The sequence below is a fragment of the Oncorhynchus kisutch genome, linkage group LG5 (assembly GCF_002021735.2).
Source record: "Oncorhynchus kisutch isolate 150728-3 linkage group LG5, Okis_V2, whole genome shotgun sequence".
In the NCBI taxonomy this organism is placed as follows: domain Eukaryota; kingdom Metazoa; phylum Chordata; class Actinopteri; order Salmoniformes; family Salmonidae; genus Oncorhynchus; species Oncorhynchus kisutch.
The window spans coordinates 45743741-45768473 of NC_034178.2; the positions used below are offsets into that span (position 1 = coordinate 45743741).

Sequence of the window (24733 nt, forward strand, 5' to 3'; positions counted from 1 at the left end):
GTAATACAAAATCTAGAGTAGGTTTAAGCCATGTCTCCTGGAGACATATCACATCAGGTTTGGCTGGTAACTCCTCAATAAACTGTTTGAACTCTTGTCTATTAGCCATCAAATTTCTGGCATTCCATTGAAGGATTAACACCATTATGAAAATGAACCAATACATGATTCCTGGCTGGACTGATTCTCAATCTTATTGAGGTCATCCTGTACATTTTCCCATGTCAGTCCTGTGATCCCAAGACACCTCACTGCTCGCTCCACTATGATCTGTATCTTCCTAGTCTTTGATTGTAATTCTTCTGTGAAACTGATTGCTGCTGTCACAAACGTAACAACCTATATCATGTCTACTACCATTCTTGTGCTCTCCCCCATTCTGCTCCATACATCACACTCAACCTGCATTCCAATCTGGAATTCTAGGTCATAATCAAATAAAATGTTATTGGTCACATACACATATTTAGCAGATGTTATTTCTTGGTTTTCCTAGCACCAATCGTGCAGTAGAATCAAACAATTCACAACAATACACACAAAAATAAAAGTAAAAGAACAGAATTAAGAAATATATAAATATTAGGTTGGCCAATGTCGGAGTGGCATTGACTAAAATACAGTATTTACATATGAATTAGCAAAGCAGTATGTAAACATTATTAAAGTGGCCAGTGATTCCATGTCTATGTTCATATGGCAGCAGCCTCTGAGGTGCAGGGTTGAGTAACCGGGTGGTAGCCAGCTAGTGATGGCTATTTAACAGTCTGATGGCCTTGAGATAAAAGCTGTTTTTCAGTCTCTTGGTCCCAGCTTATATGCACCTGTTCTGACCATGCCTTATGGATGATAGCGGGGTGAAGAGTCCATGGCTCGGGTGGTCGATGTCCTTGATCTTTTTTGCCTTACTGTGACATCTAGTGCTGTAAGTGTCCTGTGGGACCCTGTGTTGCGGATCAGCGTAGTGGAGGTGTTGTTTCCTACCTTCACCAACTGGTGGCGGCCCATCAGAAAGTCCAGGACCCAGTTGCACAAGCCGGGATTAGACCCAGGGCCCCGAGCTTAATGATGAGCTTGGGGGGGTACTATGATGTTGAAGGCTGAGCTATAGTCAATGAACAGCATTCTTACGTAGGTATTCCTCTTGTCCAGATGGGATAGGGCAGTGTGATGGCGATTGCATGGTCTTGCTTGACTACTCAGACCTAATAACCGAGGATAGCTTCATATTATTTTTTAGATTTTTATAAAGCATTTGACACAGTAGAGCATCCGTTCCTCTTCCACTCCCTTGAGAGACTTGGTTTTGGGGATTATTTCTGTAAGGCTATTAAGCTTTTTGTGACTCCTCTCTTTGGCTGGGATAATGGCTGTGTTTTTCTGTGGCTTGGTGGTGACCTAACATAATCGTTTGTGGTGCTTTCGACCGTAAATCCTATTTGAAATCGGACACTGTGGTAGGATTAACAACAAGACTACCTTTAAAACAGTATAAGATACATGTATGTTTGAGGAATTTTAATTATGAGATTTCTGTTGTTTTGAATTTGGCGCCCTGCACTTTCACTGGCTGTTGTCATATCATCCCGTTAACGGGATTGCAGCCCAAAGACGTTTTAAGACTCTCTATACAAATGGTAACAGCTCTATCAAATTGAAATATGGCACCTCACCGAGATTTGAGTTAAAGAGAGGAATTAGGCAAGGATGTCCTATCTCTCCATACCTGTTTTTAGTAATCACCCAACTTTAAATAATAGTCCTGTACAAGGTATTTCCATAGCTGGTGAAGAAATTATTATTAGCCAGCTGGCTGGCACTTTTTCTGAAAGACGCTAACCAAATTCCCATATCGATCAATGTGATACAATCCTTTTCCAAAGCATCTGGTCTATATCTTAACATTAATAAATGTGAACTCATGGCTGTCAAAGATTTTGTGACACCTTCATATTATGATATTCCAGTAAAAGAAGAACTTACATATTTAGGCATAACCATTACAAAGGATCAGAAGTCGAGGCTTACTAAATTGTAACCCTCTTATTAAAAAACCCCAGAAGAAGCTAAATCAATGGCTACAGAGGGACTTATCTTTAAAAGGTAGAGTCCCCTAATAACCAAGGCTGAAGGTATCTCTAGACTAACATATGGCGCTCTATCTTTATATTGTGACGGTAAAATAAACAAAGAGATAGACCAGATGCTTTTCAACTTTCTATGGAGAAACCGTACCCATTACATTAGGAAAACTGTTGCAATGAACACTTATGAGAATGGTGGGCTGAATCTTCTGGACTTTACTACTTTAAATAATACTTTTAAGATCAATTGCATAAAATAATTCCTAAGAAGACCCACTTCTATGTGGAATTCTATTCCTCATGTCTTCTCTACTTTTGGTGGCCTTAACTTCATGTTGGTATGCAATTATAATATTGACAAAGTTCCAGTGACACTTTCTGCTTTTCATCGGCAGGTTTTCTTGTCAAGGACCTTAATTTATAAGCATAATTTTTCTCCACACAGATATTGTATATGGAATAATTGGGATATATTGTATAAAAATACTTCTGTTTTTAGAATATTGGTTCCGAAATAATATTAAATTGGTGAGCCAACTGGTAAATGCAGACGGTCTTTTACTTAGTTATAAGGAATTCTTATCACTTTACCAGGTCCCTGTAACACCTAAAGATTTTGCAATTGTTTTAGATGCCATTCCCTCAGGTGTTGCTTTATCATTCAGGAACGTGTCAAGACCTGACCCTTCCGTTGACCCTGTTGACTCATCAGTTGGAAAGATTTGTTTCACTTTTGGTCCATTCAACAACAGAGCGATACAAACCTTGTTTCAGCAGGATGTTGTATCTATATATACCTTTTGTCATTTCTTATTGGGATGTATTTATTAATATCAGTTGGAAAAAAGTTTGGATGTTGCCACACACATACCTACTTGTTAACAAAATGAAGGAAGTTTCCTTTAAAATCATTCATAAATATTATCCTGCCAACCACTATATGAAGAAGTTTAAAGAAAACATCAACTAAAATTGTTCCTTTTGTAAGGACCACCCAGAAACACTGTTGTATCTTGTTTGGCATTGTATTGATGTAAGAAAACTGTGGCAAGACATCAGTAGATTTATAATTGAACACATTTATGAAGATCTTACACTATTGTGGAGATGTACTGCTTGGATTCTTTACCTACGATAGAAATAAGCTGAAACATTTTTATGTAATTGATTTCATTATTCTTTTGGCCAAATTTCATATTCACAAAAGTAAATTTACAAACAAAACACCACATTTTCTAACCTTAAAAAAGGCTTTGTGCTGCGTTCACCCACATTTTCTAACCTTATAAAAGGCTTTGTGCTGCGTTCACGTACTAGTCGGAACTAGGAAACAAATTTCCTAATTGCTAACTAGTTGAACATGGCACGTGTATAACTACAACCAATTATCAAGTCGGACATTTCGGAGTTGCCTAGTTCCGACTGGCAGACAAACGCGGCAATTGACTCGCGCCAATAGTATTACCAAAGACATGAAGATAGGCAGTGAGTGACTCACACCCTGACACCAGCCCCAATGCTGAAGTGCCTCAAGGAGCTGACGAGGGAGGGCTTGGCAGAGGAACTGATGACTCTGACTCCGATGAGGTCCCAGCTGTCCTCCAGCGGGCCGCCATGACGCGAAGTTCAGACGAAGCCGAGAGTGACGATGGAGACCATCGGAGTGTGACCAAGAAATGCCTCTTCGGCCTGAAGAAGAACACGCCCCTCTCTCCAGAAAGAGTTGTCCGCAAACGCAATGTGCCAGACCGCTCCTCTGACTCTGATTCCTCCAGTGACGATCCGGACCTGCAGAAGGAAATCAAGACTATGACCAGGCCCAGGGGGAGGCCTCGGAAGGTTAAGAGAGAGGATGAACCTACCCCCAGCAAGGATAGTCCTCAACATAGGCCCAGGGGCAGACCTCGGAAGGTCAAGAAAGAGGATGCATCCAGCAAGGAGGGTAATACCCAGGCAGTCAAGCCTCAAAGCACACCTCAATCCGAGCATAGAATGAAGCAGACGCCATCCTCTTCCAGTCAAGAAGAGGGGGACCTGGACTCTGAGTCTAGCGATGTCAGTGGTGACCAGAAGATTAAGCCTATCACTGAGGAGGTGGCCTTACTGGGGGTAGCAGCTTTCCACCAGTCGTCTGGCGATGAAGAGCAGCCCCAGTCTGGGCCTTCTTGGGCAGCAGAAGATGATGACGATCCAGAAAATAGTTTAAACACTTGAGGTAAGGCCCAGGCCGAGGCTGTTGCCGGCCGCTGCTGTTTGTTACTGCCTCATATGGGGCCCTCATCATGTACACGTACTTCTCGCTGAGGCTTCATCAGAGGCTTCGTTCAACTATCTGCCAAAAGGATTCTTTCTGCAAAACATATTCATGTCTAAATGGATACGTACATGTATTTCAGAGTATCGAACTTGGAAAATGCCCTACAAAACCATTTGACCCTGTTTTTGTTTATTACCCGTTACAAACTTTATTTCGTACCAACTAAAAAAACAGTGGTTAGAAAACGTATTTTCAAATTGAATTAATCATTTATGTTGTCTTTAGCTGAGGTGCTGTAGTGTTAGCCTTGTAGAGGCCTGTTACTTGTAGAGCGTGCATTAAACAAGGATATGTTCTTACTTTTGTAATTGAATGAACTCTGTAAGAGAAACTATTCGTTGTCATAAAAAATAAAATAAAAAAATAAATGAAGATAGGCTAAAACTGCTTCTCCAATATAAATCCTTGATCACGCTTGTAGGCGATGTCATGGCGAAGTTGGCTCGCTAAGCTCATGCGCAGAGATACGTCATCGGGTCTAAGGGTCGTTTTGCGCCGAAATGCGCACGCCGTCAAATCAAAGTAATAACATGTTCAACAACTTAAGAAATCGTCTCGAATCGAAGCCTTTAGATTTCGAGAAAATGAAAAACTCAGGAAGAATGTTTTAAATGGTTCACTTTTCAACCCCTGGTTTGTCGCGCGCGTTCCCAGAAATCTCGCGATGTTGCGCATTCATAATACAAAAATCAACTTACATTGCTACATCAAACATGTCTAGCAAACCAAACACAGGTATTAACAATGCTCAAACATACAAAAAAATATAAATAAAATACAAAAAATAAACAATTTAAGTGCAATTATATTCACTCTGAAAATATCTTATTATAATGATTCATGGCGATGTTGCGCCTCCGGGTTTAGAAACGTATTCTTCGGACGTCATTGAACACGTGATAATGTTACATAGTGCTTTGAATACTGCATCGGAGCTTCAATATCAATCATCCCATCACTAAAAATGCTACAGTTGTCCCTCCCTTATGAAAAATCACCAGTGTCCCGATGCGACAATTGTGGTGCTGTAGGCTACTCCATAAAGCCATCAGTTCCCGAAACCTTGGCCAAAACTTTCAGTGCACAAGTAGACAATGGACCTGATCGGACAGCTCAGAGCCTCTGCTCTTTTCTGTCTAAAAGAAACAATTGGATTGGTGGAAGAGGCAGGGCAGGCCAGGAACAAGCTTCACCTCCCTCTCGCCTTATACTACACAACGCGCATGCGCATATATCGTGGGTTGGAGAAGAAGACGCTTGTTGTTGGTGGTAGTTTTTCATACAAGTGCCATTTTGTCTACATGTCGAGAGCGCCGTGATTGGATTTTGTGTGTGGGTATTGGAGCCAATCAGAGAAACCGGGCGGCGGACAAACGGTGAGAGGTTGCACGGCTGAGGAGGAGTGTGATCCGGTAGCAGGGGATTGGTGTGTCATTGACCAACCAAATTACTAACTCCACTAGTTAGATGCAAGAATGAAAGGCTAGCTGGTTAGCTAAAATATAACTAAACCTTAACTCACTAATCACCATGGCTCATTGTTAGCTGGCTGGCTAGCTCTGTAAGATAACTAACGTTAACTAGTTATGTGTGGTGGCACAGTGACAAATGCCTGGTTGGGTGAGAGACAACAATGACCAATGTATCATAATATAGCTAGCTAGAATGCCAGATGAAAATGTAAAACACTATTCGAGGAGGTGCGTGACTCGTGAGCTAGCTAACGTTACTTAACTGGTCTACTGACTTGGGCTGCTGCATACTCAGTTGAACAATTTGACTAAAACCGTCAGTCACTAGACTAGTAGCCTGTGATCAGAGTTGACATACCAGTTGTCTAGGACAATATTGTGATTTGGCATATATTTTCGTAATTTGTCTTAAAGTGGCAAGAAGATTAGCCTATTTCTTGACCACCAAACAAACCATGTCCCTGGGCTCTGTCCAACTGAAAGAGCTGACCAGGTGAAAGCCTGCCTAATGATGAGATGTTTTCCTGTCAACAAGTATTTCCAATCAGTGCAGATCAAGGGAAGGAGAGGACAGATTTTTTTGACAACTGAAAATGAGTCCAAGAGAGTCATTTGTGAAGGCAGCCATATTCATCATGGTACTTACATGTGATTGTAGTATTTATTGGCACGATTATTATGAGCCTTAGTGAATATGCCCTTACAAATTATAATAATAATTTGATAACAAGATATGACGTCCTGTTACATTTGTTCGACCACCTTACTGTAAATGTGTTAACCTGTTGCTGAAATGCCTCATAATTTCACCTTCTTAAGTAAGAATGTATCTTACTATCTAATCGAGGATAGTCATCTCATGCAGTTATGTGCCCCTCACATCTGTAGCAGTAGACTGAATTGAGGCCTTTCAGAGTTCATTGACCATGGAGCAGTACACTACCGCCACCACATCTACTGGGGAACAGATAGTGGTTCAGACTGCCGCTGGGCAGATCCAACAACAGGTAAGAAGGAAGGGTTTGTTCATATCTGTTATGTATGGTGTGTTTGTGTATTGGAAGGGGGTTAGGAGAAATGTACCTACGAAGAATGTTAATGCCATGAGTTTGGGCTAGGTTGTAACTTTACTCATTGTGTGGTGAAAGTTCCTGGGCATTGGCCACAGTAGCTGTGTGTTAACCCATTCATAGAAGCTAACTACCTTTAGCGCCTATTGTATCAACGTCAACAAAACAAAGGAGATGATCGTGGACTTCAAGAAACAGCAGAGGGAGCACCCCCCTATCCACATCGACGGGACAGTAATGGAGAGGGTAGTAGGTTTTAAGTTCCTCGGCGTACACATCACGGACAAACTGAATTGGTCAACCCACACAGACAGCGTTGTGAAGAAGGCGCAGCAGCGAGGCTGAAGAAATTCTGCTTGTCACCAAAAGCACTCACAAACTTTTACAGATGCACAATCGAGAGCATCCTGTCAGGCTGTATCACCACCTGGTAGGGCAACTGCTCCGTCCACAACCGTAAGGCTCTCCAGAGGGTATTGAGGTCTGCACAACGCATCACCGGAGGCAAACTAACTGGCCTCCAGGACACCCACACCACCCGATGTCACAGGAAGGCCATAAAGATCATCAAGGGCAAGAACCACCCGAGCCACTGCCTGTTCACCCCACTATCATCCAGAAGGCGAGGTCAGTACAGGTGCATCAAAGCAGGGACCGAGAGACTGGAAAAACAGCTTCTATCTCAAGGCCATCAGACTGTTAAACAGCCACCACTAACATTGAGTGGCTGCTGCCAACATACTGACTCAACTCCAGCCACTTTAATAATGTTGGTTACTACTGCATTGTCGGGACTAGAAGCACAAGCATTTCTCTACACTCGCATTAACATCTGCTAACCATGTGTATGTGACAAATAACATTTCATTTGATTTATTGAAGATTGTAATCTTCTGGCCAGGGGAGTTTTGTTAAGAGCCCCGACGACGCTCGTTCTGAATGTTAAAACGCATCGCTTGCAGTATGGTTTTGGAAACATAAGGAACGTTTGTTCCATATCAGCAAGAAGAAAAAAATTGTTAAATTAGTACACACCTTTTATAGGTTTAGTGTTCCCACGTGGCCATATCTCCATGTTACAGCTCTTGTTTACGGAATACAGACAGAAGACAGGAGACCTGTTCGTATTAGCTATCGAGCGTGCTCCGAACACCTGTGTGTAAGCGGTTCGTCAATTTGAGGCACACACAGCATATGAATCTGTGTAAAACTTTTACAGTAAGTGTATATATTTTTTTTTTGAAAGGATATTTATTGCTGATATGAAAGATAATGGGCACATCATAATGTTTCGAAAACCGTTTCCCAAGCTATGATGATTGACATTTTTAAACGGTGTCGGAATTGTTGTTCACACGCAGACAACCGTGGGCGAAGCTAACGGCTGAAAACTACGGAGAACACCGATCTCTGGCACAGTGACTGCGGTTCAGTTGCAAGCTGAGCCCCAGGCAGCCAACGGCTGAGGCCAAAATGTTCAGACACTCCTATTAGTGGTGGGACCGCCAAGATCCTACCATGTCTCTACCCCATTTACCCAGTTTGTCTCCCTGCTGGCGATGCTTTGAGTCATAATCCATAGTCCCCGCGGTTATATCCGCAAGGCAGGTGGGTTTAGGGTCAGGTTGAATAAAGAGAAAACACCTTAAATGTATCATTATTGTGCAATGTATTATGTATAGGCTACATTGAGGTTTTTCATTCATTATTTTAGGTTATCTGTTATTAGTGTGTATGCCTAGGCCCTAAAGCTTAACTGTAAGCGAGCCAAATAGCCTATAGGCCAGTTGCCAAATGCTTTTGGGAAAGGGCAGAAAAAGTTAACGACAATCCACAAAGGCATAAAGGACAGTCTGAGTTTAATTCAATTAGATAAAAGCTTCAAAATGGTGACTTTAAAATACAGAGAAGGGAGGGACAGAAAAGTAATGTTTGGGAAAGATTTGGTGAAGTGGTAAAAGAGGATGATAGCAGTGCCATCTATGTTATGTTTGATGATAGGATATACAAATTCGACAGTCACAAGACAGAACTTCAAATAGGCCTATGGCATATCAATGAAACTAGCCTACTGTTCGGATGGGTTAACTGAAATCTGGACACTGACTGTAGGTCTATAACTTCTCACAGCCTTACTATTAACTCATGCAGAATTAAGCATTTCTTGCAGTAAAATTATACACCAAATGTAGGCTACATATCGACATGGGAACATGAGTGGAGAAATATTATTTAATTCTTTCAGCACCTTGAGAGAATGGGATTGTGCAGTTAGATACTGTCTGTGGAGTGCTATCTTTATCAGCATCATAAAAGCTGATATTATTTCCACAAACCACAAACTGAAATCTATTTCCTTACAACAGGTCAAACTGGTGTCATTTGGACATTTTGTACAGATTTTTTTTCAGTTGAAAAAAAATACTAAATAATTTCATTTTCTCTCCGGTCCATAAACGTCTTTGCTCCACGAAAGAAGCAGATATGACAGAATGACAGAACTTTACCGATTGAAGCATACATTCTATCAATTTATGACAGTATTCTGGTGAGCAAGGGTCTTCTAGGGCAACTCATAATGACAGAAGAAAAGCTGCATTATAATTATAGACAAGATGACTAACAAATAGCCTACCAAAATGTCAGAAATTAAAATCAGAAATATATCTAAATCAGGCAACAACAAAAAATCCTGAACCCCCATCAAAAAAATAGTTCTGCAGTTTCTGACTGTAGCCTACAGACCATTTTTTTTATTAGTGGGTTAAGGTCTGGTGCGAACTGCAGATTTTCACCTTATCACATATAGTTGGGCGAATTGGTTATTCGCCAAATGCGAGCGAGTGTGGGTGAATAAACCGCGTAACACTGCTCCCTACATGTCGCCTCATCATATCCTCTGGGCCTCACTGCTACACTGTTGTGTACAGATGCATGTCAACATTTCTGACACTACAGCCGCCTGTGATCGTAGTGTTGTCATGAGTTGCTGTCAGCCAGGCTGAAAAACTACATGCATGTCCCTCTCCAATATCAATCTTGCTATCTGTATTGTCTTCAGTCTGAGATTGTCAATTGTGTTATTCTCACATTGTCCAACATGTGGTACAGTTATACCCCAATCAAGTCATGAATCTATAGATATATGTGTATTTTGTAACCTACAACAATATTCTGAGTGGCATAAAATGCTCTCCTTGCTGAGTTTAAGATTGACCAGACTCCTACATTGCCTTTTCAAATCTCAAGTAAATATCCCGGTGAATATAGCATACACTGAAGTTACAGTACACTCGGACCCTATTATGATTCCCTTCTTGTCATTTGTGTTTTCGTGTGCGCTCATTCAGCATCTTTTGGAGATCAAACTAACTCCAAGAAAAGGTGCATTGACTATCACAGCACCATGTTTATCTGTTTGCCGCCCTCTGGCCTGTTTTGTTCTGTTTTGTCTGTCTGTGGTCAACATGTGCTGCATGGAAGCTCTAGAATGGTTGTTATGCATGGTTGCAGTTCCATTAGAGATATCTTGAATTAACCTCACTCTCCTTTCCTTTCCATGTCTCTTTTACAATCTCCCACCTTTTTTCTATCTCTTTCACTCCTTCCTTCCCCTCTCTCTCCTAGGTGCAGGGGCAGCCTCTGATGGTGCAGGTGAGCGGTGGTCAGCTCATCACCTCGTCGGGCCAGCCCATTATGGTCATGGGGGGGCAGGGAGGGCAGGGGCAGACCATCATGCAGGTGCCCATGTCTGGAGCTCAGGGGCTCCAACAGGTGACTGAACTGTTGTACAACTGTATACCACACCTATCTGAAACCTAGCAAACATGTCTCTCTAACAAGATATTACTGAACGAGATATGATAAAGCAGACTGGCTGATTAAGATTGTCCTGCTCTCTGCTGTAGATCCAGCTGGTGCAGCCAGGTCAGATCCAGCTCCAGGGGGGACAGACTCTACAGGTACAGGGTCAGCAAGGCCAGACCCAGCAGTTCATCATTCAGCAGCCCCAAACTGCTGTGACCGCAGGACAGAACCAGGTATAGACACTCACACACTCTTTATACAATATTTTGGTCTGTAATAGAACACATAGTCATAGTTTCCATTGTTCAGAAGAGGCCCACTTGTAATTTTTTATGTAAATAGCTGTAATGCATAAAACATATTATGGACACCATAGAAACCCACCACATTGTGTGGTGTATAACTGGGTGGTAATGATTGTTCATGTTTGTTTCTCAGGGCCAGCAGCAGATTACATTACAGCCCGGGCAGCAAGTGGCTCAGACTGCAGACGGCCAGACCATTGTGTACCAGCCAGTCAATGCTGATGGGTCCATTCTACAGCAAGGTAACACGTTCACACTCATAGCTGGGATCCCTACTGTGTGTTGATGGATGCTTAGTGTGCTGTCCCCTTCTTTTGATTATCAGCTGATTTAGAACTGAATCAGTGGCTGTATGCAAAGTGGTTCACACTCTACACTTCTGGATCACTAATCTATGATAGCTGATATTAACTTAACCCTTTTGTGGTTCCCCCAGGTATGATTACCATCCCTGCCTCTAGTCTGGCTGGTGCTCAGATCGTTCAGGCAGGCAACAGCACCAACACAACAAACAGTAGTCAGGGTACAGTGACCGTCACACTGCCTGGCAACATGGTCAACGCAGGTGGCATGGTCATGGTAAGGTCCCTAATGACATTAATACAGACTTGTTGGCATGTGTGTATGCTATGCATCAGTTTGACCAGTGTGTGTATGTGTTAGATGGTTCCAGGTGGCGGTGGCAGTGTTCCCACCATGCAGCGTATCCCCCTGCCGGGGGCGGAGATGCTGGAGGAGGAGCCTCTGTATGTCAACGCTAAGCAGTACCACCGCATCCTGAAGAGACGGCAGGCCCGCGCCAAGCTGGAGGCAGAGGGAAAGATCCCCAAGGAGAGGAGGGTGAGTGTCTGACATGAGCAGATGTATACATGTTGTTTTTATGAAGACAGAGAACTGCTGGGAGTGTGTTTAGACACACAATATTTGTCTATAAGATTCTATGTGAGTTTGAGAGGGGGAATATTCCAGGATGACAGTTTTAGGATGAGGAAATGGTGTGGGCAGTAAAGGATATGTTTGTGCTTGTCTGTGAATGTGGTTTTACTTGTCCCTCAGAAATACCTGCACGAGTCTCGTCACAAGCACGCCATGGCAAGGAAGAGGGGTGATGGCGGACGCTTTTTCTCGCCGAAGGAGAGGGAGGAGATGGCTCTGGCCATGCAGGTGAGGAGGGCTCAGGGTGCCCTCAAACAAGAGGATGTGTTTGGAGGTGTTGAACTCAACTCTAATTGGCAACCTACTTCTGTTGCCTCCCTCAGCTAACCAACAAGTAGCAGCCATTTCCACCCCTCACTCTGTCACATGTCTACCGCAGCCACTCATTTCCCCTGCACTCTTAAAATGGTCATCATTGCTATCTTTGTATGTTTTTATTACATTGGTTACCTTATAGTTTTGTATCAAAGAATAGTATAGTTTTTTACAAGTTATGTTTTTTGAGTATATAGACAGGGGTGCTTTTAGATGCGGGCATATTTTTTTGTGTACCTTCTGTTGTTCTTTTGATGTATTCCAGCCACTTGATCCCTAACCATGTCTCTGGCAAACCACACGGAGTTCAAAAGCTCGTTCTTTCACATAGAGCTGTACATACTGACCACAGGAGGCTGCTGAGGGGAGAACACATCATAATAATATCCAGAACAGAAACAGAGCAGATTTGTTACCATTCCAATTATTCTGCTCCGGTCATTATCACGAGCCCATCCGCCCCATTTAAGGTGCCACCAACCTCCTTTGATACTGACTCAGTAAAATGTTCTCCAATGTCATTTGAAATGTGTCTTGGCTTTGTTTGAGCTCTTGTTGCAAGCTGAAGAATGTTGGAATGTTAATGTTGCTGTTTTTGTCCAGTGTTGCTTCCTTGCTGTTGTGTTTCCTTGTTAAACTTGTACCATGTTGTAGTGTAAACATCTCTGCTAACACCTGTGTTCATTTAACAGCTGCAGGGCTAGGATGGGAGTGGTGTAAAGGTACTGTATGAATTTAACACAAGATCACTATAAAACAAATATTTACTTTCCTAACCTTTGTCAATGCTGCTTCATATTATGAATGTCTTGGGTCAGACCCACCCCTCAATGTAGGTTGATTTATCCTAATGTTAAATATTAAACATGGTGCCATCCTTGGAGAAAGAGCAATAAACACCAATGCTGAACATACAGTAATTATACACACATTAAGCCTGAATTTGCAGTAGTTTTATTTATGCCCACGCAAGGTTTATTGAGAAGTTGGTAATGGCGAACCACATGTAACAGATTAAGAATGAGGCTGTGTGTGTTTTCTGTGTATAATGTTTGTTTATGATTTCTGTTTTCTATTAGTTTTTATGATTGCTGACATTTTTCTGCAACTGCCACCTGTCTCATTGCCCATCATTCACATTTGTGACGTGTGTGTGTATACAAATAAACATGTCTCTTTCTGTTGGTATTGTTTTTAATATGAATAAAGACTTGGCTTTCAATCTTTTCTATTTTTGTTTTACATTATGAAAAATCTGTGTCCACTAAACTAAAAATACTATTCAAAACAATTAAGATGTTTGAAAATGATGGATTTGATAAATCAATAAAATATTTACCAGTTTCTTGTAATGGCACATAAATGAATCCCTATCTAATACATTCAGCTGTGTAGCTCCTTTTGGTATGATGGAAAAATGCATTTTGACCAATAACATAGTATCCCCTCCCAGACCAAATCCTAACAAAAACATGAGTGAGCATTTAGATTAAGGTATAGTCTGATTGAAATCTAACCCCCAGACTGGATTATACTTTGACACTTTAGCTGCTTATACCTGGGAGAGATTCATGTTGTTGTGGCATGGTCATTACGCAGGCTGACCAACCGCTCCTCTTCCTCCAGGTACAGGCGGCCCAACCACATGCTAGAGAAGAGGCAGTCGGGCAGGTGATCCGTGTGTCATAACCTCTAGAAGACCTGTGAGGTGTGTGTGTGCTCATGTGTTTGTCTCTGTGAGAATGCTTGCGGAGGAGTTGAGATCAGATGTCCCACACATCAATCAACCAGTGCTTTCCAACCAGTCCCAAGCTGCCCAAGTCCCCTGTCTGGTAGAGAGCAGGACAGACTGGGTGAAGAGATTGCTAGTACACAGAGATACTGCACATACAGATATACTGTAACCATGTTAACACTGGAGAACAGATTCTACAAGAAAGTTTCTTCCAAAGCAACCTTGACTTGTTTCATGTCAGTTACTTTTATCTCTGGATGTGCCACAAGAACTTGATCAATAAACACACCATCCTATAGGCCACAAGTCCAAAGTGGTTGTTATGATAGCCCTCTTCCTTTCCTGATGCTCTTCAAAAATATGAAATAGTTTTTCTTTTGTACAGATAAGTTGTGTCCTCTGGTTCATGATATGTAACTATCATCACTTATTTTAAGACTTTTCATACTTTAAAAAAATGATTTCCTGGTTATTCTATTTGAAAGGAGCAATAATCAAATGCCTAATTACCTGCATCAGTTTTTTATATTGTGTTGTAACAGTCTTGTAAGAGTGTAGGTGCTTTTTTAAAGCGTTTTAGCAACTTTGTTATTGCATAAATAAAAGGAAACAGCATTATCAAATGTTATGTATGTGTTTAGAATGCCTCTGAAAATACAATGAATACATTTTCCAACTTCCAACATATTTTGTTTTGGAATTAATATTGCCAGAACTGTACTGTACACATACTGTATGTACACTGCATGATTTGACCAAATGCCCATGTCGCCTATACCTAAATCCGCCACTGGAGTAGGCTGGGAAGCTGATTGTCAATCAATGTTTTTAGAGCAACCTCAACAACGAGATGCTTGAGCAAACGAAGGCAGAGGAGGCTCGCATCCCCCGCCCACAATTTCAGGTGACAGCTAGGCAAAACAGGCCGTTCACAACTTGCTGCACGCCAAGGAACTGCGCAGGCAAGGTTTTATGACAGCAATTACTACACTGTAGTTTGTAAATATAGAATTACCAACTGATACACCAAACGGCTGTTAATTAATTGTTTCTAAATCGTGTGAATTGCAGTCTTCCGCAATATACCGAACAGTGGGGAGAAACTCGAATCCTGTAGCTAACTTAACTAACGTTAGCTATACCACGGGCTAACTAATTTGTTGTACGTTTGAATTATTTATCGAAATGTCGGACACTCCGGGGGACGGAAAGTTGGAGCTGAAACAAGCCAGCAAAGAAGTAAAGGAGAGCGAGAATGTGGCTGAAAAATACTCAGCCATGACCGTGAGCAAGAACAGCGAAATTACCATGGGTGAACTGTCAGTGTCGTCTGCTGCGTTCAGTGCGGTCCCTATTCACAAACCCGTTAAAAAGGTAAGACACATTCATTACGTAGCTAGCTAGTGAACAACTTGCTACTTATGAGTTGATTTGGTTTCTTTTATTGTCTGGGTGGTCATCACATCATGTCCCATTTCAGGATGTCCCTTCTAAGCATAACGTAATTCACATATGTTCACTTCGTTAGCAGTTTCTGAAGTCCAACCATGCATTTACTATTTATTGCATGTGAACGCTGTTGGTGCAGGACGTCATCCACCCCCATATACCCAGAGTAGGGCACAGTGTTACATTAATTAGATTTGTTGGTCACAGGTTGTCAGCTACAGTTAGGCCTAGTATGCATTTAAAGTGGAGAAACTTCACACAAACAAACACATCTGCACACTTAATTCAACTTCAGGATCCCATTGAGAAGGCAGTGCTTATTAGCAGTCTGTGGGCGATTCCTCAAGAAAGTAGAGCAAAAAAGGAACGTGATTTTTTGGGGATTGTCACAAAATGTAATTCATAAAATGGTCCTTTGGAGGAATGCGTATTGACATATATTTGACATTTTATATTTTAAAGCATATTGAGAAATAATGAATCAAAGTTGGCCTATTTAAGACAATTTCACCCTACCCAGGAGCATTGCAAGACACCATTACTGTTGAACTTATTGTTGTCAATATGTTCTAAAATCAGTAATACATTTCATTATGCAAGATCTAAATGTACATTTTATTATATGGTTTTGAAAATTATGTACATTTATATCACATTTATATTCAATGTAATTGTATTTGTTTTTTGTGGTACTTTTTACCCCTTTTTCTCCACAATTTTGTGATATTCAATTGGTAGTTAGTAGATGTCGACCGATTATGATTTTTCAAAGCCAATACCGATTATTGGAGGACCAAAAAAAGCCAATACCAATTTAAAAAAAATAGTATTTGTAATAATGACACAACAATACTGAATTAACACTTGTTTTAGCTTAATATAATACATCAATAAAATCAATTTAGTCTCAAATAAATAATGAAACATGTTCAATTTGGTTTAAATAATGCAAAAATAAAGTGTTGGAGAAGAAAGTAAAAGTGCAATATGTGCCATGTAAAAAAGCTAACGTTTAAGTTCCTTGCTCAGAACATGAGAACATATGAAAGCTGATGGTTCCTTTTAACATGAGTCTTCAATATTCCCAGGTAAGAAGTTTTAGGTTGTAGTTATTATAGGAATTATAGGACTATTTCTCTCTATACCATTTGTAATTCATTAACCTTAGACTATTGGATGTTTTTATAGGCACTTTAGTATTGCCAGTGTAACAGTATAGCTTCCGTCCCTCTCCTCGCTCCTTGGGCTCGAACCAGGAACACATCGACAACAGCCACCCTCGAAGCAGCGTTACCCATGCTGAGCAAGAGGAACAACTACTCCAAGTCTCAGAGCGAGTGACGTTTGAAATGCTATTAGCGCGCACCCCGCTAAATAGCTAGCCATTTCACATCGGTTACACCAGCCTCATCTCGGGAGTTGATAGGCTTGAAGTCATAAACAGCGCTGTGCTTACGAAGAGCTGCTGGCAAAACGCACAAAAGTGCTGTTTGAATTAATGCTTACGAGCCTGCTGCTGCCGACCACCGCTCAGTCAGACTGCTCTATCAAATCATAGACTTAATTGTAACATAATAACACACAGAAATACGAGCCTTAGGTCATTAATATGGTCGAATCCGGAAGGATGGAGGACCCATTTGTGACCAAGCTTTAACTTCCTGACTGATGTCTTGAGATGTTGCTTCAATATATCCACAATTTTCCTTTCTCATGACACCATCTATTTTGTGAAGTGCACCAGTCCCTCCTGCAGCAAAGCACCCCCACAACATGATGCTGTTGTGGGGGTGCTTCACGGTTGGGATGGTGTTTTTCGGCTTGCAAGCCTCCCCTTTTTTCCTCCAAACATAGGGATGGTCATTATGGCCAAACAGTTCTATTTTTGTTTCATCAGACCAGAGAACATTTATCCAAAAAGTAGTCTGGCTTTTTTTATGGAGGTTTTGGAGCAGTAGCTTCTTTCTTGCTGAGCGGCCTTTCAGGTCATGTCGATATCGGACTCGTTTTACTGTGGATATAGATACTTTTGTACCTGTTTCCTCCAGAATCTTCACACGGTCCTTTGCGGTTGCTCTTGGATTGATTTGCACTTTTCGCACCAAAGTATGTTCATCTCTAGGAGACCTGAGCGGTATGAAGGCTGCGTGGTCCCTTGGTGTTTATACTTGCGTACTATTGTTTGTACAGAAGGTGGTACCTTCAGGTGTTGGGAAATTGCTCCCAAGGATGAACCAGACTTGTGGAGGTCTACAAGACAGGACATCATTTTCTGGAATTTTCCAAGCTGTTTAAAGTCACAGTCAACATAGTGTATGTAATCTTCTGACCCACTGGAATTGTGATAGTGAATTCTAAGTGAAATTATATGTCTGTAAACAATTGTTGGAAATATGTCTGTAAACAATTGTTGGAAAAATTACTTGTCATGCACAAAGTAAATGTCCTAACCGACTTGCCAAAACTATACTTAGTTAATTAACAAGAAATTGGTGGAGTGTTTGAAAAACAAGTTTTAATGACTCCAACCTAAGTGTATGTAAACTTCTGACTTCAACTGTATATCTGTTCCAGAGCTTGTAATGTTTACAACAAGAAAGTGGGTGGGGTTGATCATCTTGACTGAGGAGCTATTACAATGTTGTGGATTTAATTTTTAATTAATTACTTGCAAATTATGGTGGAAAATAAGTATTTGGTCACCTACAAACAAGCAAGATTTCTGGCTCTCACAGACCTGTAACTTCTTCTTTAAGAGGCTCCTCTGTCCTCCACCCGTTACCTGTATTAATGGCACCTGTTTGAACTTGTTATCAGTATAAATGACACCTGTCCACAACCTCAAACAGTCACACTCCAAACTCCACTATGGCCAAGACCAAAGAGCTGTCAAAGGACACCAGAAACAAAATTGTAGACCTGCACCAGGCTGGGAAGACTGAATCTGCAATAGGTAAGCAGCTTGGTTTGAAGAAATCAATTGTGGGAGCAATTATTAGGAAATGGAAGACATACAAGACCACTGATAATCTCCCTCGATCTGGGGCTCCATGCAAGATCTCACCCCGTGGGGTCAAAATGATCACAAGAACGGTGAGCAAAAATCCCAGAACCACACGGGGGGACCTAGTGAATGACCTGCAGAGAACAGGGACCAAAGTAACACAGCCTACCATCAGTAACACACTACGCCGCCAGGGACTCAAATCCTGCAGTGCCAGACGTGTCCCCCTGCTTAAGCCAGTACATGTCCAGGCCCGTCTGAAGTTTGCTAGAGAGCATTTGGATGATCCAGAAGAAGATTGGGAGAATGTCATATGGTCAGATGAAACCAAAATATAACTTTTTGGTAAAAATTCAACTCGTCGTGTTTGGAGGACAAAGAATGCTGAGTTGCATCCAAAGAACACCATACCTACTGTGAAGCATGGGGGTGGAAACATCATGCTTTGGGGCTGTTTTTCTGCAAAGGGACCAGGACGACTGATCCGTCTAAAGGAAAGAATGGGGCCATGTATCGTGAGATTTTGAGTGAAAACCTCCTTCCATCAGCAAGGGCATTGAAGATTAAACGTGGCTGGGTCTTTCAGCATGACAATGATCCCAAACACACCGCCTGGGCAATGATGGAGTGGCTTCGTAAGAAGCATTTCAAGGTCCTGGAGTGGCCTAGCCAGTCTCCAGATCTCAACCCCATAGAAAATCTTTGGAGGGAGTTGAAAGTCCGTGTTGCCCAGCAACAGCCCCAAAACATCACTGCTCTAGAGGAGATCTGCATGGAGGAATGGGCCAAAATACCAGCAACAGTGTGTGAAAACCTTGTGAAGACTTACAGAAAATGTTTGACCTCTGTCATTGCCAACAAAGGGTATATAACAAAGTATTGAGATAAACTTTTGTTATTGACCAAATACTTATTTTCCACCATAATTTGCAAATAAATTCATAAAAAATTCTACAACATGATTTTCTGGATTTTTTTTCTTCTCATTTTGTCTGTCATAGTTGAAGTGTACCTATGATGAAAATTACGGGCCTCTCATCTTTTTAAGTGGGAGAACTTGCACAATTGGTGGCTGACTAAATACTTTTTTGCCCCACTATGTGTTTTATACGTTGCCTTTGGAAAGTGTTTAAACCCTTTGACTTTTTCCACATTTTGTTACATTACAGCCTTATTCTAAAATGGCCTTTAAAAAATCCTCAGCAATCTACACACAACACACAATACCCCATAATGACAAATTTTTGGAAATGTGTATATATATATAAAAACATTCATTATTTACATAAGTATTCAGACCCTTTCTGCAGCATTGAAGGTCCCCAAGAACACAGTGGCCTCCATTTCTTAAATTGAAGAATCTTGTAACCAGCAAGACTCTGCCGCCCGGCCAAACTGAGCAATTGGGGGAGAATGGCCTTGGTCAGGGAGGTGATCAAGCGAAAGGTGATCCGGCGAATGGTCACTGACCGAGCTCCAGAGTTCCTCTGTGGAGATGGGAGAACCTTCCAGAAGGACAACCATCTCTGCACCACTCCACCAATCAGGCCTTTTATGGTAGAGTGACCAGACATAAGCCAGTCCTCAATAAAAGGCACATAACAGCCCTCTTGGGGTTTGCCAAAAGGTACCTAAAGGACTCTCAGACCATGAGAAACAAGATTCTCTGGTCTGATGAAAACCAGATTCAACTCTTTGGCCTGAATGCCAAGCATCATGTCTGGAGGGAACCTTGCACTATCGGTACGGGGAATCATGGTGGTGGCCACATCATGCTCTGGGGACGTTTTTCAGTGGCAGGGACTGGGAGACGAGTCAGCGTCGTGGGAAAGATGAACGGAGCAAAGTACAGAGAGATCCTTGATGAAAACCTGCTCTGGAGTGCTCATGTCATCAGGCTGGGGCGAAGGTTCACCTTCCAACATGACAACGACCCTAAGCACACAGCCAAGACAACGCAGGAGTGGTTTCGGGACAAGTCTCAATGTCCTTGAGTGGCCCGGACTTGAACCCGATTGAACATCTCTGGAGAGACCTGAAAATAGCTGTGCAGCGACACTCCCCATCTGACCTGACAGAGCTTGAGAGAATCTGCAGAGAAGAATGGGAGATACTCCCCAAATACAGGTGTGCCAAGCTTGTAGCATCATACCTAAGAAGACTGGAGGCTGTAAATCACTGCTAAAGGTGCTTCCACAAAGTACTGAGTAAAGGGTCTGAATACTTATGTAAATGTGATAAAAAATTTAAAAATCATATACATTTGCAAACATTTCTTAATCTGTTTTTGCTTTGTCATTGTGAGGTAAAAAATGTGTTAAGTGTGAATTGTTTTTTGATACTGTACACAATGGAAGAATAAAGGAGTGTTAATTCCTGTTGACCTGAATGAGGTGTCATTATAGAAAATGTTGTGCTCTTTAAAACCGAAGTTAACTTGTAATTGTCATGTGTGAGAAAATTAGCTTTATCTTGAAAATTCTCAGTAATCTACAGCAGCGTTCTAGAATTCTATTGGGGTCTAAAGTGTTAACAACCCGTGCTAGTTGTTGCTTTAGATCGTCCCTCTTTCTAAATTTCAAAAGCATATTTTCATATCTGTCATGAAACTGCTCTCATTTGTGTGCTTTGGAGAACAGTGTTTTCCTGCTAATTTCATTTTGGAACATTTGTGCTTATAGCCTACTGCCGTGTGCGCATTTCTGTGCTTATAATGTGAAGAAATAACCTAATAGTTAACATTTTAAGCTAAACGCCTCATTGCTTAAATTTTTTTGGGGGGGATGTTCAGTGGTTGTAATAATTTGGGATCTATCATCCCACAACAGTCTGAAATATTTGTTTCTCGCCCAGAACGACAAGCTGACCAATCGAATAGGTCAACTTCTGTACTACGGGGGATAGTAGATTGACATAGGCTAGTGCTTTTTCTGTCCATTACTCATCTCGTTAGCTGACAAAGTAAATGTGGACAGTTCTTCTAACATCTCCCCGTCTTCCCTAGTAGCCTACTTTGGCGCTGTGAGGCCTGTGAGAAGGACCCGATTGCATGACCGGCATTGTCTATTAAGAATAGAGATATCTGAGAGCAATGTGAGTGAGCGGTGCTTCGGTGCAGGGCGATTGGCAGCCGGGAGAAGGGAATTATGATGACTATATTCAGTCCAAAGGCACAACGGCCACTTTGGCCATCAGGCATGGATTGCAGCCACACAAGGGGGCCATGGCTGTCGATGGCTGATGACAAGACCGAGTTTTCTCAATGTTCATTGTCTCTCAAACCATCAAGGAAGGAGGACGTTGGCCTTTGGAATTTTGAAAATCAGTCTGCTCCCTTCTTGAAACAGTTGGTTAGAGTTTGTGCATATATTATGATGACATTTTGTCCCTTCTGTAAGGTTTTTTTCGGCTGTTCGGGCACACTCCGTTTTTTCCCCCAGGGCCAGCCGAAGTTTGGGAGCCGAAGTCGAAGGGGCGTGATTTTCTTGTTTTTCAAGCGAAGGTCTTTTTAAGGGAGTATGTGAGCACACTCGTTCGGTTTGCCTATACGCAAACTGTGTCTGCAAGTCTATCAAAAAGGGAACTACATGCACTGCAATTAATCCCAATTCTTAAGAGAGCCTTCACGATCCCTGCAATAAATCTTAGGGGTTGTAATTCACGACTCCGTTATGTGAGAGTCTGAGAGGGTTGAGTCTATCCTATGTACTGTGGGGGAGACAAGCTCAGAAACTGGAAATGGTACTCCCACTCACCGGTCAGGAACTAATAGGATTGTTTTGGGGTTCTCCAACTCATGCACTGCTGTAACATCTGCTACATTAGTAACACCTGCGCAACATCCCTGTGCAGCTCTATAAACCTCACTGGCGCTGCCAAGAAGCAGGTGACACATCCTGTGTCACCAGTGACTTAACAAAAAGTGCCCTAGTAGCTACTAAAACCTCTTGGCTTATAGGTTTGTTTATTCATGGATATCATAGAAATGATTGGAGGCCGTCAACGCTTTTTAAAAGTCATTATTACAAAAATATTGTCGGTTTCAGATGCAAGGATTAAATGCAAAGTTCATAGTGCATAATTTTTGAAAACGTTTTTTATATCTTCAGTTTTTTCAATTTTTTTTCCCTCTTTCAACACTGTGTAGGTCTCTCTTTCATTTTGCATGGATGTCATAGAAATAATCTTCCCGAAAACAGTAATAATTAGCTTGGATCTCATTAGAGAGAATTTTCTCTGCCTCTGAATAAACATTAGCTTGGAGCTCTCTCCTGCGTTAGCTCCCAGGAGCAGCCTGTCATATTACGCAAGCCGGAGGTGTAATGTTACACTCAAATGCATGTGTACACACATACGCACACTCACAAAAAAACACACAGACACACACACATTTTGTGGGCGTTATGCAATGCTGGTCCAGCAGGAAATGAATCCTTCTGGGCTCTTCAGAGAGCGGGCGTAATAGAAATCGACATACAGTTTGAGTGGGCAGCTGACATAATGTGAGTTTTTGTTACGTTTACATGTATTGGCCTACTTGAAATGATCATTCCAGTGAAGTGTATATATTATTCATTTTTAGGGAACTGAAATAAAGACAGACCAGGAACTGTGGGTGACCAGTGATGCTGGGACTTGACCTTAGCTGTGTGTGGGTGTACTTTAGCTCTAGCTCACTCTGTGTTAGTGTTCAGTTGGAAGTAATACAACACAACTGAGCCAATGTTGCATTTGTTTAAAGAGAAAAGAGAATACAGCCACACATTACTCTTAAAAGCCACGCACTACTCCTGTCAGCCCGTCTGTTCCCCTCCCTGATCTTCCGCACCAAATGTCACTGATTTCCTCCCACCTAAATCTGGCTAGTCTGTGGTCTAATCCACTATATGAAAGCTTACAGCTGCTGATTCTCCCTTCTGTTGTACGGTTGGGGAAAATACATTTTTGTATTTGTTAGACCTCATCATGCCACCGACCTGTATCTTTTTTTTTCCTCAATCAGGGATTTTTCGGACATTTAAATTGTTAAGGCAGGCCGCTTAAGCGTTTTTCGGGATGCCTAAATCCAAACAGTAACTTTTTGGGGGGAAAAGAACTATATGAAGTATGTAGAAAAGATCATGGACGTATATACACTGCTCAAAAAAATAAAGGGAACACTAAAATAACACATCCTAGATCTGAATGAATGAAATATTCTTATTAAATAGTTTTTTCTTTACATACAGTGCCTTGCGAAAGTATTTGGCCCCCTTGAACTTTGCGACCTTTTGCCACATTTCAGGCTTCAAACATAAAGATATAAAACTGTATTTTTTTGTGAAGAATCAACAACAAGTGGGACACAATCATGAAGTGGAACGACATTTATTGGATATTTCAAACTTTTTTAACAAATCAAAAACTGAAAAATTGGGCGTGCAAAATAATTCAGCCCCTTTACTTTCAGTGCAGCAAACACTCTCCAGAAGTTCAGTGAGGATCTCTGAATGATCCAATGTTGACCTAAATGACTAATGATGATAAATACAATCCACCTGTGTGTAATCAAGTCTCCGTATAAATGCACCTTTCGCAAGGCACTGTAGTTGAATGTGCTGACAACAAAATCACACAAGAATTATCAATGGAAATCAAATTTATCAACCCATGGAGGTCTGGATATGGAGTCACACTCAAAATTAAAGTGGAAAACCACACTACAGGCTGATCCAACTTTGATGTCCTTAAAACAATTCAGAATGAGGCTCAGTAGTGTGTGTGTGGCCTCCACGTGCCTGTATGACCTCCCTACAACGCCTGGGCATGCTCCTGATGAGGTGGAGGATGGTCTCCTGAGGGATCTCTTCCCAGACCTGGACTAAAGCATCCGCCAACTCCTGGACAGTCTGTGGTGCAACGTGGCGTTGGTGGATGGAGCGAGACATGATGTCCCAGATGTGCTCAATTGGATTCAGGTCTGGGGAACGGGCGGGCCAGTCCATAGCATCAATGCCTTCCTCTTGCAGGAACTGCTGACACACTCCAGCCACATGAGGTCTAGCATTGTCTTGCATTAGGAGGAACCCAGGGCCAACCGCACCAGCATATGGTCTCACAAGGGGTCTGAGGATCTCATCTCGGTACCTAATGGCAGTCAGGCTACCTCTGGCGGGCTGTGTGGCCCCCCCAAAGAAATGCCACCCCACACCGTGACTGACCCACCGCCAAACCGGTCATGCTGGAGGATGTTGCAGGAA

The 24733-nt window shown here is 41.9% G+C and overlaps 2 protein-coding genes across 11 annotated transcripts in view; both read left to right on the forward strand.

The window, feature by feature from the left end:
- The first annotated feature begins 5639 nt into the window (after positions 1-5639).
- On the forward strand, positions 5640-14669 carry LOC109891107 (nuclear transcription factor Y subunit alpha). Of its 10 annotated transcripts, none has more exons than XM_020483422.2 (10): positions 5640-5777; positions 6762-6880; positions 10571-10717; positions 10852-10983; positions 11189-11297; positions 11492-11634; positions 11719-11895; positions 12112-12219; positions 12999-13028; positions 13933-14669. In XM_020483422.2, exons 2-9 carry the CDS (start codon positions 6800-6802, stop codon positions 13008-13010), a joined length of 909 nt encoding a protein of 302 aa, XP_020339011.1. In that variant the 5' UTR covers positions 5640-5777; positions 6762-6799; the 3' UTR covers positions 13011-13028; positions 13933-14669. The 10 variants fall into 10 exon arrangements, 9 of the variants coding, with proteins under 9 accessions (XP_020339011.1, XP_020339004.1, XP_020339005.1 ...); XM_031825179.1 differs by lacking the exon at positions 5640-5777 and adding an exon at positions 5803-6511; XR_002255491.2 differs by having other exon boundaries at positions 12112-13028.
- Positions 14670-14908: 239 nt separating this feature from the next.
- Positions 14909-24733, forward strand: part of LOC109891110 (S-adenosylhomocysteine hydrolase-like protein 1) — a 55791-nt gene continuing 45966 nt past the window's right edge. The window contains exon 1 of the mRNA XM_020483425.2: positions 14909-15415. Coding sequence (XP_020339014.1) covers positions 15227-15415 — 189 coding nt within the window. The 5' untranslated portion in view covers positions 14909-15226. The remainder of the gene's footprint in view (positions 15416-24733) is intronic.

Excerpts from the sequence above, each read along its gene's own strand:
- LOC109891107 (XM_020483415.2), top strand. The coding sequence starts at position 6,800 with ATGGAGCAGTACACTACCGCCACCACATCTACTGGGGAACAGATAGTG. Across the intron at positions 10,984-11,188 it reads TGACCGCAGGACAGAACCAG|GGCCAGCAGCAGATTACATT; the intron begins GTATAGACACTC and ends TTTGTTTCTCAG. Across the intron at positions 11,298-11,491 it reads TGGGTCCATTCTACAGCAAG|GTATGATTACCATCCCTGCC; the intron begins GTAACACGTTCA and ends TGGTTCCCCCAG.